This window comes from Cyprinodon tularosa, unplaced genomic scaffold (genome assembly GCF_016077235.1).
Source record: "Cyprinodon tularosa strain WSP-4 unplaced genomic scaffold, ASM1607723v1 ctg338, whole genome shotgun sequence".
NCBI classification, from domain to species: domain Eukaryota; kingdom Metazoa; phylum Chordata; class Actinopteri; order Cyprinodontiformes; family Cyprinodontidae; genus Cyprinodon; species Cyprinodon tularosa.
The window spans coordinates 859,112-875,000 of record NW_024039050.1 but is presented as its reverse complement, the minus strand read 5'-3'; the positions used below and the strand labels follow the sequence as shown (position 1 = coordinate 875,000).

At 41.0% G+C, this 15,889-nt stretch overlaps 1 protein-coding gene across 7 annotated transcripts in view; it reads right to left on the bottom strand.

Moving 5' to 3' along the window:
- Positions 1-15,889, bottom strand: part of adgrg6 (adhesion G protein-coupled receptor G6) — a 148,608-nt gene that overhangs the window by 52,133 nt on the left and 80,586 nt on the right. For 4 of the 7 annotated variants that reach the window (XM_038294283.1, XM_038294285.1, XM_038294284.1 and 1 more), the window contains 3 exons: positions 2,983-3,059; positions 2,834-2,862; positions 1,298-1,324 (listed from right to left, as the gene is read on the bottom strand). In XM_038294283.1, the coding sequence (XP_038150211.1) occupies positions 1,298-1,324; positions 2,834-2,862; positions 2,983-3,059 (133 nt within the window). Of the gene's footprint in view, positions 1-1,297; positions 1,325-2,833; positions 2,863-2,982; positions 3,060-8,502; positions 8,617-14,294; positions 14,373-14,513; positions 14,586-15,889 lie in introns of all 7 variants that reach the window. The other 3 variants (XM_038294280.1, XM_038294281.1, XM_038294282.1) reach the window with 2 other exon arrangements.

Below are 15,889 nucleotides of genomic sequence, written 5' to 3'. Positions count from 1 at the left end.
GGGACACCCCTCATTGAAAGTGATTTCCACAACCAAATTTATGGTCTGGCTAATCAGGACGCAGGGCGGGTGTGTCCTGCATGTGACGTAGTGGAGAAGCGAGTTCTGTAAGTCGTTCGTCTTTACTTTTTTGGTTGGCTTCTTTTTTTTAAATAAGTCTGCTGTGCACAATGTTGCCTTTTATCCCCACATTTTCATGGCACAAACGACATTGATCATTTACCGACATTGCGCTGATTCCACTGTTGCTATATCCAAGATGTCGGCTGTTCTGTTTTGTTTTTTTCCTGCGTAGCTCTCACAGCGTCACGGGTTAGCTTCGGTGTGAGTGGTTGAAATAGCACGTCGATAAAGATGACAGACAAGTGGCTTATCCAATCATATGCAAGGAGTTTTGATAAGGCCCAGCCTTCAGTAAAGGCAATTCCTATGGCGGTGTCCCAGATGTATGTGAGTGGAGCTAGGCGGAGCGAGACATGCATCTGGCTGTTGTCAGGTTAGGAATTTTTTTGAGGAAAGTTAAAATGCAGCAAAACACAAAGAAAAAAATTAGGCAATTTAGTTATCAGAAATCAATACTTAACAGCAGTAAAAATATGTCATATATTCAGATTTTTATTTCATTTTTTTTTTAGGAAAAACAATGTGTCAAGAAAAATGTTGTCATGGCTCAGGGGAAAAAAAAGCTTTTCGTTCTCAGGTCTAAGGAAAACAATCGTCAGGTATTAGGAAAAAAAAGTTCTCAGGTCTCAGTAAATAAAATAAAAAATCAGTTATAACTCAGGTAAAAGTTTTCAGATTTACAGAAAAACCTTTTCAGGCCTCAGTGTATATAAATATATAAAATTAATCTTTAGTGCATAGAAAAAAAATGGCAGTTCTCAGTAAAATAAAATATTTAGTCTCTGGGGGAAAAACTACCTTTTAGATCTCAGGTCTAAGGCTTTACAGAACGTTTTCAGTTTGCAGTATATATTATAAAATTATTTAGTTCTCAGGTCCTTGGGGGGGAAAAATTATCAGGTATGAGGTTTTTGGAATAAACCTTTCAACAGGTGACAACTTGTGCTTTGTTTTTCTAAGACCTGATACATTTAATTCAAATATCCATGAACTGCCAACTTGTTTCCTGAAACCTGAGGATGTAATAAAATGTACCTTGTACCCATGAGTCTCCTATTTTAATGTGTTTTTTACATGAAAACATGCTGTAAAGGTAGGCAGACCTAAAGCTGAGGAGGCTCTCTAACCACTGACCTGCTTCTCTGCTCTTTAAGGTTAAAATCAGCAATCTTACCTGTTTGAGCCTCCATTCTGCTGGAGTCTGCAAAGAAAAGGCGACGGTGATAAAATCAGAAAAAACAAACCCAAGAAGCTCAATACATGCAAATACTACTAAAAAACATAATTCAGAGAATATTCGCCTTTGCCTAAAATTAGCAGTGTTTGTAGCAATAGTTTCACATTTTTTAACCCGTGTTAAGCTTTTAATGTGTTTTTAGATTTTTCTGTTTAATATTTTGTAGTCCTAAGCACAAATCCAATTTTTAAGGCTGATTCTGAAGATATAAATCTTTTTTATACTGTAGTTTTAGTGCGACTCCTACAGAAGAGGATTAGGGCCACTGGAAAAAAAAAAAAAAGTTAACTGCTTTTTAAATTTTATTTCAGTTTAACATGGGAAAAAAGTCAGAATTCAGACTTTAATAAAAAAGTTCTGACTTCTGAATTCTGACTTTTTCCCCATGTTAAACTGAAATAAAATAAAAAAATCAGTTAACTTTTTTTTTTTTTTTTCCAGTGGCCCTAATCCTCTTCCATAGACTCCACTAGATGGCAGCATTAACAGGTGAGAAGCAAGGATGTCAAATGGTTAAGGCCTCATGGGAAGCATGAGGGAGGGGTTCTGATTGGGCAGCAATAAGAGGCAGAGTCACCAGATTGACAGACAAATGCTGAATAATATGTCTTTATTTTTAAAATGTTTTGTCATATTATCCCCGTCTCATCACAGAGACACGCTGTGTCCATCTGTTCTGTAGAGACAAGAACTGAGTTTTCTTTTCATTTAAATGTCTCAATACTAAATAATCTGATATCAACGTGATTTAATTGTTTCATTTTAGACAAAGCTTCATTAATGTTTAGTTTAATTTATTTCAAGGGTTCATCTGTTGTTCAGTCCAAAAGCCCCTGATCCAGGTTTCATCTTGTTTTCCTTCAGCGTTTTGCTATCAACAGTTTTCTATACAGATCTCATTGTTGGTGTAGACCAGGGGTGGGCAACTGACCACCTTAAAATTATTTTTTTGCGTTTTTGAACTGTTTTTTTCTTTGATTGAAAATATTTTTTTTGACTGAAACAACTTTTTTTGGAATTGAAAGATTGAGACACACATGTCCTGCCCATGTAAGGCCCAAACATTATTAGAAAATGTAATGTTTATTCTGGAACATTTTAGTTTATAAAAATGTTCCACATCTATTCTATAACAAATTCTTCCTGGGCTTTCAGCTAATTGGACTCATTTCTGTGTTCCAATTGATTTTTTTTCAGTCCAGTTCAAAAAAAGAAAGACTTGTAGAAACATTGAGACAAAAACTATAATCGCAGGATGGAGCAATGATCCCTGATTCAAACCAATGCAGCAGTTTCCATCCTTCACTCGGTTCCACGGTTTGTTTATCGTGATCTTTAAGAATTTAAGCGAACAGTTTTATTTAAATACATTGTATGTTACTTAGAGGAATAACGTGATCAGGTTTCAAATACCACAAAGGCTTCACAAGGAAGCCACAGCTTTTTGTACATGTAAAGAAAATATGTTCTTACCTGACTTCCGCTGCAGAATGGCTCCAGTTCTGAAAAAGTGATTCAGGAAGAAAAAATAAATCGGATCATTCAGCAGGAGATTCAGGAACAGTTTGCAGGTCGGATCATTTCTGCTGTTTTCAGCGTAAACAGAGAAAACGCCGTCTTACCAACAGCTTCTCACATTCCTCCACCTTCTGGTTCAGCTCAGAATTCACCGTGAAAGAAACCCGGTAGAACAAACTATCTGCAGAGGAAAGATGAGATAAGAGAAAAATCAGCGCTTGGTCATGTTTTTTACTCCTGTAGTGACCTTTCTATTACTGTGCCTCACAGCAGGAGATGAATCAAATATACTGAGCCAACAGGCACATGCAAAAATTAGGAAATATTCTACTCAGCAGCAACGAAGACTGCTATACCCCGTAAAAGGAACAGTTACTGGAAATGAAGAAAAACACAGAAGGAGAGCCCATAAGTGTTTTGCTTTAGTTTTCTGCTGGAATCAGAGAATAAACTCAAAATATTTAAGGAAATTTCAGGCCTCCAGTATCAGACTGATTCATAAACCTCCACATTTCATCTGGATTTTTTTTCCCTGCAGAGTCCAAATCTGTCTGAGCTGCTAGTATGGATCAAGAATTTGCATGTATGGCTAAAACCTGCAAAACTTTAGTTGTCTTTTTTTTCGGGGGGTGGGGGTGTGCTGACTGATGGGACCAGCTGTAGCTTTCCAATCAAAAGACATAAAAATAAGACAAAGAATGACTAAAACTAGGCACAAGTACTTTAGTAATTTTGGCCAAAGTTAATAAGGGTAACAGTGAAGTCTCTATGAGATAAATAGTGGTGCTGTGGGCTGTTTTCTGGCCTGTCATAGAAAATCCCAGTAAACTTCATCAGAAGTTCCACCTTCACACACCCTAGAAAGACTCAAAGTGTTTGAATACTTCTGGAACAAACTGAAGACCTTAAGTGGAACTTCATCTAATTTAATATCCTTCATTAAATGAAATTTTATCATTAGTTGCAATCTGCAGGATTTCAAAACTCTGCAAACTTGCAGAATTTCAGTCTGGATTCCCATTAGAAAAGATCTGCAGATTAACCCCCCACCTCACCCTCGTCATAGCCCTCACTCATCGCTATTATTCACTGGATTGCTGATGGCACAAAAAAGTGAAACCTCCGTCCGCCATACTGGTACTCCCCACTCCCACTGAGACACACAGTAAAAATGTCAACATGTGTAGCAGTTGGTTGCAAAAACAAGTATTTTGCCAGCTGTGGGGAGACGTTTCACAGGTAATATAAATATACACATAGACATGTACGATGTAGTTACCCTAACAATGTAATAAATACATGTATATTACATGTACATCATCAATTTAGCACTTTTGGCACATCTGTATTATTATGCTCCATCCAACACATTCATTTTGTGATTTTTTTATCATAAGTTAAAGTAATCTACTAATGCTATGGAACAGCAAGTGTGTGTCAAAGTGATTAATCTATTTTTATTTTAAAAGTTTTAAGCCCCCTTGAAAATATAAAAACAAAAGCACTGTTGTGTGATGCTGTAGCGCAGATATTGTTTACATTGCGACCTGTCTAACTAGGGAGTACCAATATGGCGGCCGGTGGCTTCACTTAAACCCCCTACTACCAATAGGCAATCAGCAATCCAGTGAATAAATAGAGATTAGTGCTAGTTGCAGTGGTTGAGGTTCTTTGTTCCATCTCCTGCTATGCTTCACAGCAGCCACTAGATGTCGCTCTTGCATTTGAATGTGATACTTCCAGCTATTGACAGACAACATTATTTCTGGTTGGAGACCCTGCAAACTGCACATGGATTTTTTTCTGTTCCTTTGAGCATCTCAAGCAAACTTCAGGTTCTGAATCAAAGCAGATGAGCAGAAGTTCTCCACCAGAAAGCTGAATGGACTTAGATAAAGGAAGATGGCCGAAACTGATCAAGCGTGAGGAAAGTGTCAGATAATCCAACATAGAAATCAATTATAGAATCACTCAGTTTCATCTACATCGACGGTGATCATTACATCAGTATGATTGGACAGCTCAGGCCATAGAAATGGCTCAGAATCAACACAGCAATCACCAGGAGGATCTAGATTTATTTCATTGTAAAGCCCAACCACCTTTTTAAAAAAAAATCAAACATGCACCCAGTCCTAAAATCCTCACTTTATTTTATCTAAAGGTTCTTATCAGAGCCAATCTGGGCTTAAAAACCCCAGATTTTAAGACCTAATACAATCAGGAAGAAGGTTTTGATGTGATTGTTTTTTCTCCGACCATCTACAGCTACAGGTTGGACATACTGTTTCCCGATGACTCTCTGCACAGACACGGAAAATCAAAGGTCTGTTTACAATGGCAGGGATCCACACTCAGGGTGGGCTGTAATGTTGTCTGTCTTGCATCCTTGAAGGGAGCAGCTGAGGATGAAGATACTGAAGGTGGCTTCAGAACAGCCTGGTTCCACAGGCTGGGATCAGAGATCAAACCTACAGCAGAATCTCCAGCTTGAGTGATATCTGTTGTTTCTGGCTCAGAAGGAGGATCGACGTCCTCACTCATTTCTGAGCTGTTTATTGTGGCTGCTGTCTCTGTGTTAGCAGAGGCAGACAGCATGTTGAGCTCAGACAGGGAATCCTGATTTGGGGCATGGATAGAAGAGCTGTTGGGGGACCTGAAAGCTGCTGGATCGGGGTCAGAAGGCAGCAGGGGTTCTCCCATAAAAGCATCAGTAGTTTCTTGAGATGCATCCATCATGCATGGATTATAAATGTGTAAAGACGCAGCTCCAGCTTCCAGGATCACATTTAGAGTTCTGGCATCACTTCTGCTGTCAACTGTAGTAGTGGTTACTCCAGAGACAGACTCTTCTATAGGGAACACCTTTGGAACGACATCCTTGAGATCAAACTTCAAAACCTTTCTGGATGGTTCTGCTGTCTGGGAGCTGCTTGCAGGATGAAATGAAACTCCATCAATGTCTGTGTTTCTAGCAGGAGCCAGAGGCTGGGAGGGAATGGCTTCCCATTCATCTCCAGAGAGCGAGGAAGATTGTTTTCTGGAGTGGGAGAAGAACTGCTCGACCGGCATGTCTGCTCTGTGTGCGGTCTGGAAGTGTTTGTTCAGGAAGGCCGCTGTGGGTCGAGATGGTGACAGAAAGCCGGTTTCTGTTTCTGTCAGGCTGACGGTTGCTGAAGTCGACCTGCTGGAGGTGACGGGGAGGGATACAGTGGGAGGAATTTGAGAAACAGAGGGAGAAGGAGGCTGGAGGATGTGTGCTAAGTTTGGAATACGGTTCGACCCATCAGCATGTGGAGCCGGGATTACCAGATGGGTTCTGTGGCGTGTTGTAGCTGGATTTAAGGAGGGTAAAGATGGATGAATAAACGGATCATTATCATCAATCATAGAGGAGCTGGTGACACTTAACCTGATCTGAGATCGTGTGGGATCTCCAAGGAACTGCTCCGAGTTCCCTACAGAAGGAGGTGACGTCTCAATGGACGTCCTCAGGTTTTCACGCTGGTTGTGAGATAAAGCATGAAGTAGAACGTCTGAATGTGAAGGATTTAAGGAAGCAGGAGGATCTTCTGACTGAAGTTTAGCAGAGGTAAACAGATGACTTATATGAGACTCATCTGGAAAAGGATAAACATCCTTAAAATCTCTTGGATCAGGCCACAGCGAGATAGGACTCAAAGATGGACCGGATCTATTTGACCTCAACACCTCCGATAAATTCTCCACATTCAAGGAAGTTGGGCTGTTCTGACTCATGGAGCCGTCCGAGGAGCTTAAAGGATCTGACTGGGAAGGAATTTGGGATATATTGCGGGAGGATTGCTTTTCAGAAAACAGGAAAGCTTCAGGTAGAAAGGCATCAACACCAGGTGGTATACGGTTCTCAGAGATGGAATCAGAAAGAAGACGATGTGACGGTAGAGATGGATCTGCAGGTATGGTATGAAATTCTTTTACAAGGTTGGAGGAGGGAGACAGAGGTGGCACATTAGAAGAATCGGAGGTTCCCGACACCAAAAGAGAAGCAGAAAACTGAAGAGGAGAGAAAGTGTTGGAGGAGAAAGAAGGCGGCTCAACTGGACCCAAAAGAGACTGTGAGGAAGATAGAGGATGGAAAACCGGGGAGGGACGGATTTCGGCGGACAAGCTTGTTTCTTGATTTAGATCTATGTTGTGAATTAAGCCAGTCTGTCCCACAAGTAGAGAGGAATCAGGCGTGTTGTTGGTTTCCTGCTGTAAGACAGAAACACCAACAGCTGGTTTGGGGGGAACCTCCAGAGAAACAACAGTAGAGGCTGAAACGGTGAGGTTAGTTAAAGACGATGCCGGCCGAATCCCTAAATGTTCCTCAAAGTTCGGTTCAACTGGACTTCTGTTACTTTGGGACATTTCCTCTGTATCCTCTTCTGTCAGGGTCTCCGATACTCCGGATACGGTGCCGGTAGGAAGTTCTTCCTCTGAGGTAACAGGATCATATTCGTACAGGTGGCCCACCTCGTACATGAACATGTCGGACCCTGAAGAGTACTCCAGAGGATCCGTCCAATTCCTTGTTTGGAATTCCTCATCGCTGATGCTGAGCAGCCAAGCGGGCGCTACAGGTTTTTTCTTTCTGTTACTCAGCCATGATGATGCCAATGATGATGATGAAGACACCTCACCTTTATGTTGCCGTGGAGATGAGTCCTGCGATGATAAGGAAGCCTGTGGTCCAAGGAGAGTTTGAGAGTCTCTGCCGGTTGTTGGGGACTTGTTTGTTGTGATCTTATGAGTTACAGACAAAGGCTTCGCAGTGAAAACTGGACGATTTATTTGATCTGTCGCCTGGGTCGGATTCCCCAAAGGTGGGGTTGTGTTTCTCGTAACGGGCCTGGCTGTCGACTTAAGTCCGATTTTTGGAGCGGAGGGTTTTGTCACACGAACCTCCACCCTGCTGGGTGTTGCCCGGGTAGCAGCTGGTCGCCTCACTGCGCTCGGCCTTTTCCTCAGAGGGGTGGAGATAAACCCCAGGGAGTGTTTAGGCCTGCTGTAGGATGCAGCTCCCCGGAAGAAAGCCGATCTTGGACGGGAAGGATCCCGGGATGAGACGGGATTGAGGGTTGGAGCGATGTTTCGGGGTTGGTAGCTTGACTTTGGGAGTCTGAACTCTTTGTGTGTAAGATTAAACTGACTGGACATAAAGGAGCGAGGAGGTAAAGTTCTTCTAGAGTGACTTGGATGCAGCGCACGCCTCAATCTTCTGTTCATTTGAAAAAATCCAAAGTTTCTTCCAGGAGCTAATCCATCATTTAGACTTTGATTGTGGATGACCGCCGGTTTCGGCCTTGTAGTTCTGGAGGAGAATTTTGAAGCGCTCTTCTCTGGTGAAGCAAGTTAATTAAAGTGGGTTAATTTAAAATCTTCAGCAAAATAAACATTACACCAATGAGAAAAACCAACAAGGTTACCAGACATTGTAGATTTGAACAAATGCTTCTTTCATCCAGATAAGCTATGAATCACTTGCATAATTTGATTAACTCTTGCAACAATACAGAGACCAGAAGATTGGACAGAACTAAAGAACTTATGGAGAGTTTATTACACAGATGGTAAACAGGTCATGCAATGTGATATGTTACCCAGAGAAGAACCATCAGTTTCAGCTTTGTTAGTGGACAGGTGGCTGGTGGTTAGAAGCGGCAGCTGAAGAGTCGTCCCTGGAAGAGTTTCAGGTGACAAACCAACAGCAGAAACTAGGAAAACGAAGGCGGTTAAAAGATAAAAGGTTGGAAGGAATTAGTAAATACTAGAAGAATCAGCATTTTTATAGTATTTTATTTGGGGGCTTAAGAAATAATTAGAAAAATTAAGTCAGCATATAAACAGAAATGGGCAAATGTTTTAAAATAGTGTTCTATGGAATGTGGATGATAAAGGTCTGATTTGTTCATTCCCTGAGTCTTTATCCACATGACAAATATCCTAATTTTCTTTTTCAAAATTAGCCCATCCATCCATCCATCTATAGATCCATCCATCCATCCATCTATAGATCCATCCATCCATCCATCTATAGATCCATCCATCCATCCACCTATAGATCCATCCATCCATCCATCTATAGATCCATCCATCCATCCATCTATAGATCCATCCATCCATCCACCTATAGATCCATCCATCCATCCATCCATCCATCTATAGATCCATCCATTCATCAATCCATCCATCAATCCATCCATCCATCCATCTATAGATCCATCCATCCATCCATCCATCTATAGATCCATCCATCCATCCATCCATCTATAGATCCATCCATAGATCCATCCATTCATCTATAGATCCATCCATTCATCAATCCATCAATCAATCCATCCATCCATCCATCTATAGATCCATCCATCCATCCATCCATCTATAGATCCATCCGTCCATCTATAGATCCATCCATTCATCCATCCATCCATCCATCCATCCATCCACCCATCCATCCATCTATAGATCCATCCATCCATCCATCCATCTATAGATCCATCCGTCCATCTATAGATCCATCCATCCACCCATCCATCCATCTATAGATCCATCCATCCATCCATCCATCTATAGATCCATCCGTCCATCTATAGATCCATCCATCCATCCATCCATCCATCTATAGATCCATCCGTCCATCTATAGATCCATCCATCCATCCATCTATAGATCCATCCATCCATCCATCTATAGATCCATCTATAGATCCATCCATCCATCCATCCATCCATCCATCCATCCATCCATCCATCCATCCATCCATCCATCCATCCATCCATCCATCCATCCATCCATCCATCCATTTAATGCTAAAATTGTTTTTTTTATTTATTTTTTTGCTTTGAGGGATTGAATAAATCTGAAATCAAAATAAGTAAAATCAAAGAAATCAAAGGAATGATTATTTATTCAGAAGAAAGTTAATATTGCATGCATGATGTGGAAGAATCTAAGCATTTGATTGTTCAAATGTTTTTTAAGCAATTGTGTAAAATTTGGATATATTAGAATCTCCATAAACTTTTAGTGCATTGCATCAACCCTTGGAAACTTAACTATTCAGCCAGCTGCCAACAACCCACAGATATGTCTAGGCCGTGCTTTCTCTTTGGCTTAGTTCAACTTATTAGGAGGATAACTAGTGTTACTTTCCAGCAATGCAGCCTTGGTTCTAGTACAGAGCTGGTGCTCAGGTTTATAAATCTGAAATATTTATAGAATTCTATAAACATCGACTTTCTGTTAAAGCTAAGATGATTATCTATCAGCTTGGATGTAGAACCTTTCTGTTTCAGGTCCTGAGCACAGATACTTGCTGTGCGTGTCTAACAACCAATCTTTTCTATATTTTGCTACAATTAGAGAGTTAAAATAAAAATGCTTCCGATATCAAACAAAGCACACATTAACTTAAGACGCACATAATAAAACACAACATATCCAGTCTAACGTGGAAATGTTAGCCTATTGTTCAATCATGAAATCTGGTTTTAACCGATTTAAATGAGGCCTGTAGAGCTTAAGATATTTTGGTTCTTCTTTTTTTCCTCCTGGATAATCTACTAATGAGCTTTTGGAGTAATTTTGATTGGTGAACCTAGCTTTGTAATCCTTTCAACTTAGGCTGGGCCTTTAATTTATTAATTTTAAGGCATAAAAAATAGCACTCTTAATTGCATTTTTTTAAAACATACTAAAGTCTCGAGAGTGAATTCTTATTTGCTTTTTTTTACATTTAAATCTGATGCAAAAGCAGCTTTACAAGCATTCAATTATAAAAACCATCTCAGTATAACTTATGTTGCAGCAGCCCAGCCCTTTGCGATGTTAGTGAAAGCAGTAACATTCGTGGAATAAATTCCTACATCAGAACAGTTGATGAGCTTCAGAACCAACTTTTTACTCTATTGGGCTCTATTTAAAGGCCCCGTCACACCTTGATTATTTAGACCAGCGTATGCCGCAAGCAGTGTTGGGCACGTTACTTTGAAAAAGTAATTAGTTATAGTTACTAGATACTTCTCCCAATAAGTAACTGAGTTAGTAACTGAGTTAGTTAGTAGTAAAAGTAACTATTGCGTTACTTTTGCGAGTGTATGAAATTAATAACTGGGGTTGTCTATCTATCTATCTATCTATCTATCTATCTATCTATCTATCTATCTATCTATCTATCTATCTATCTATCTATCTAATGATCCTTCACGCTCTCCGTAGTTCTCCTGTGGCGCGAGCACAGGGCGGCTGTTACGCGCCTTTAGCGAGCATGCGCGTTTCCTGTTGCTTACGCGGTGAATTGTGCCGCCGCGCTGTGCGGAGATGCAGGGGAAACCGTATCTGATGGGGAAACGCAGCTCGACGTAACACCGGTATTTCCATCTGGAAAGCGCTGTTTTGCTGCTGGACCCCTCCTCACTCTCCATCCTCCCCTCTCTCATGACGCGCGCACGAGTCCTATCATGAAAAAAGGTCAATTGTGCGACCTGAGTAACGTGCAGTAACGGGGTGTCGGCAATTGTAACTGCGTTATAGTTACAGTAAGAGTAACAATTTTGATTACTCGTTACTAAAAAAGGTAGCGGCATTAGTAACGCCGTTACTTTCAACGCCGTTACTCCCATCACTGGCCGCAAGTAAGGAAAATCTGGCAAAAACGCTGGCACACTTTGGATAAGTTATGGGTACGTTTTTGTATAAGTTTTGAGCACGCTGAAACACGCTGGCACATGTCAATATATCACACCAAGTATGTCAAGAAATCTTAAGCAAACTCAAAATTTCCTGACGTATGCCAGCATATGCCATATGTGGGCCATAAGTCACAGGTAAGTTATCTGATGGTTGACATACGTTAAGTGTAAGTTACTCTTAAGTTGTGGCGTCTACCTTATCCAAACCTGTGAGTAATATGTGCATAACTTATGCGTAACTTATCAAGAACTTACCTACAACACATATTAACGTATCTGACGTGTTCCAGAGGAGCGCTGAACGTGTTTCTAACTTCCAGCTACTGTATAATGGCGTATTGGCAGCGTTTTGGTATAAAGGGGGTAACCTGACTCCGCCAGATGGATTTGCTCCGCATATCCATCTGGAAACCTTCCGTTGAAGTAATTTTGGGAAGGGGCGAAAATACTGGTTAGCTGATTGGCCTAAGTTGGTGATAGACGAGCCAAATAAACCAATCAGATCAACGAAACATATGACGTACTAACAGAGCGTACTAACAGAGAAGTACTAACAGCCAATTGATAGATCAAACTCTTGCCGAAACCAGTCGGGAGAAGAGCAAAAACATCTTTTCCTCTGAGAAAAGCCTCCAGAGCAGTATTTTGCTCTTCTTTCAGTGAAGAAATACTCTGTAATTCTGATAAAACTTGCTCGATAGCCACACTAACGCTAGTTTCATCGGCTGAAGCGGCCATGTTCTTTAGACTGAACTGTCGCGCTTCTCGTTGCGTCACACCTCAACCCGCCTCAAAGCCAACGCTGATCGGACATTCGTTTGGAGAACGGCTCCAATTTTTTTTACTGAGAGTCTCCAGACTGATCTGCGAGTAAAATCTTGAAAGCTCGCGAGATCAGGATGGTCTCACGAGGCAATAAAGGGGGTTCACAGGTGGAACCTCTTCCAGACTTCATCCTCATCATAGAGTGAGCGAGAACTTAAATGTGATGTATCCTCCCTCCGTTCACGCCCACGATTGACAAACTTCCTAGCAGACATGATGCTGAATCGGCTGCAACTGCAAACCTTCTTTCTTTTTCTTTTTATTTATTCTTTTTTTTGGGCAGACGGTAAACAGCAGCTAAGCCTGGATAACAGCGGTTTGTCTGAGGGTAGCAGCTTTAACTGATGCTTCGTAACTGTTAGAATAATTGTTGTGTTTTCACAGCCACCTTTTCTGTAGTATACTGTGATTTGTAGATTTGGTTTTGAGGAGGTTGTGGTTGATTTACGGGCAGCACTCGACCTGCTGAACTTTGGTGAACAGCTTCAACCGCTTGGACTTTGACTGAACCCTGAAATTTATAGGATGTCTACTGAGACTGCAGGTCTGAATTGTTCATGTTGTTTCTGATCTCTAGAGCAGTCTCAGCTGTTGTAACAAGGGACCCCTGATTTCTAATAAACAGCGAGCAGAACGCTGGGACTGCAGAGTGAGGTGGAGATTGTAAACTCTGTAGTCCCTTCCTGCTCTCCTCGTGAGTAAAACTAAATTAATTGTCTCTGTGCCTTTTTTCTTTCCCTGTATGTATGTATAATGTTTTAGATGCTTAGACCTGACAGTAATACCTATGAAATAATGCACAAACATCATATAGGCATGCCATGCATTATGCATAAGTTGCTGTTGGACATAAGTTCTAGACTCCTTATGAATACGCTATGTAAACACCCAAAAGGGAAAAAATACATAGAAAATTCAGCGTATGCAAGCGTTTTAGAAGATTCTGGGATGTCGTGTGTTTGCTGGCTAAGTCTGCAAGGTGTGACAGAACCCCAAGCTACTGGATCCAGAATTTCCCTGGAGTAATCCCAAGGTATAAATAAAGTTTAGACTAAGTCTAGTAAGTCATAACCTGAAAAAAATGAACAACTCCCTGCTAAATGTGGTTGCAACAGTAGTTTTTTGTCTTATTAACTGTCTTAAAGAGACAAAGTAGACTCGGTGGTATCTATTTTTCAACTGCAGCAAAAGTTGCATATTTGATTGCAAATCTTGAGCTCTGAAAGGCAATGATCTGGACACTGTTAGAGCTCTGTTGTAGGACTTTATCTTCCGTTTACAGCAAATGTTAAACTCTTAAAGGCTGCATTTTATGCCTCCTTACTATATACGTAGCTTTTACTACATCCAATGGAAAGAGTTCATGTTCATCTGAAATTCACACCTAAAAATGGGGCTTTTCAAAAACGGTTGCATGAAAGATCAAGAGTTCCTAAAAAAGGTGCATGACAAGAACTTATAACTAATCTGATGATTCAATAACTTAAATTATGGACTAAAAAGAAGAAATATTTCTGCTGCTTTGCTCATATGTCCATTTATCCAATAATTTGGGTGTAAAGATGGTTTTAGAACATATGGTTTTTGGATTAAAATATGATTGAATTTAATAATTGATATAATTGACTTGGTTTCTTTATGTTTGTTGCTTTCTCAGAACTATTAGCTTCCTTTTTCATTTCATTTTTGTGAGATCTCAAATCTAAAGATCTGGCAGTCAAGAAATCAACTTTTTCCATTTTCACATCAGGCCATGTCGGTTTGGAAAGTTTTTTTTTTTTTTATTCTCAGTTATTCCAAAAACCGTTTAGTGCACCGTGCTGAACATGTTTTCTACTATCAGAAGTGACAGAGTTGAATGTTAAAGCTGCTCTTACCGAGCTCTGAGCTGTTAGTAGCAGCAGGGTTAGTGCCAGCAGACCAAACAGCTGCTGTGACGCCGCTTGTCTGTTCAGCTACAGGAAAAGTAAAAATCACTTCATGTAAGTCGCCTTAAAGACACTGATGTGTCCAATCTGCTGCAAAACCAAGACATGTATCCAAATAGTTCATGTTAAAGTCTGTCCTACTGCTGCTGATGATGCTATCTACCTTACCATGTGTTGTGCTGCTGGCGGAAGCAGCGGTGGATGGAGGCGGGGCAGCGCTGGTGCTGATGGTGGCAGAAGCTGATTAGCACAACATGGTGGCATGTCAGTACCAGAAATCGCACGAACACACTGGGTTAAAGCAACAAACGCAGCAGCCTGTTGGGTCACGGCAGCAAGAGAGGTATTTTTACAGGGATAGCAGGAAACCAGGCTGTTATTTATTGTTTTTGTATCAGGACCTAAAGGTGATCTGCTCTTTATCTATGGGGCCAAAATTGTTGCTTTATTGTTTACAAATGTGTGTGGAGACTCGTATATCTGTATCTCGATTCGTGCGTGTGCAGGAGGATTTGAAAATGTGTAAATGAAACTGTAAATGTGTGAGGAGATTTGTGTGTCTGTACAACAATCTGGAAATGTGCAAAACTACTTGTGTGTGTAATCTGGTTTGCAAATGTGTAAAACATGCACAACTCTGTATTTAGATTTACAAATCTGTAGTAAGATTTGTAAATGTGTGGAACAATCTGTAAGGGCACACAGAGACACTGTCTGAAGTATTTTCACTTCAACACCCAGAAATACAGACATCATTGGTTACAAGTCCAGCGGTTTCTTGGTTGGCTCTCTTTACACGCGTTATTTTTGCTACACTTCTGCCGCCGAGATGCCGTCGACAAATGCGTAAAAGGATTTGATCTGTAATATCTCAAAAAAAAAAAAAAAAAAAAGATTTACATTTTTTTTTTTTTTTTTTTTTTTTTACTTAAAGGTACACTATGCAACCGGTGTTGATTTTCCAGCGAGGCTCCCCCCAGAGGGCGAAAGTAAAAGTGCACTGTCGTAAATATGCTCAGCTGTTCTCCTGGTTTCTCCGTCAAGCCAGGCGCGGTTGTTTTGAGCTTAGCAGACAGGTGAACGCAACGAATGACTAATGCTGCGTTCACACCGCAGCTGGCGCGACAGAAGCAGCGAGTTTACATGCAACGTAACGTCAAGGCGCAGCAAAAGGTCCCGCAGCGCGTTTTGAGCAGCAGGCGCAGCACGTCTGAGCAGCTGAAGCAGCGCGTCGGGCGCGTTTAAGCATCTGACGCAGGGAGAGAGACACAGCGCTGATGATCACTCCTCTTAAACAGTTTATTGACGCCTAAATTAACTTAAAATGCAGAAATCTGCCGGCAGAATATGCAGTTTGGATTATTTAGATGAAAAACACCTACCAGCTGCCGCGGTGAACCGTGAGGAGGCGACCCGGCCAGAGGCTGCTGATGAAGGGATTCCTACTGTCGGCGCACTGCTGGTATGTGGGGGTCTGAGCGGCTCCGACAGAAAAAATATTGAAGGCAGGATAATAATCTGAATGAACTGACTGCACTGATTAC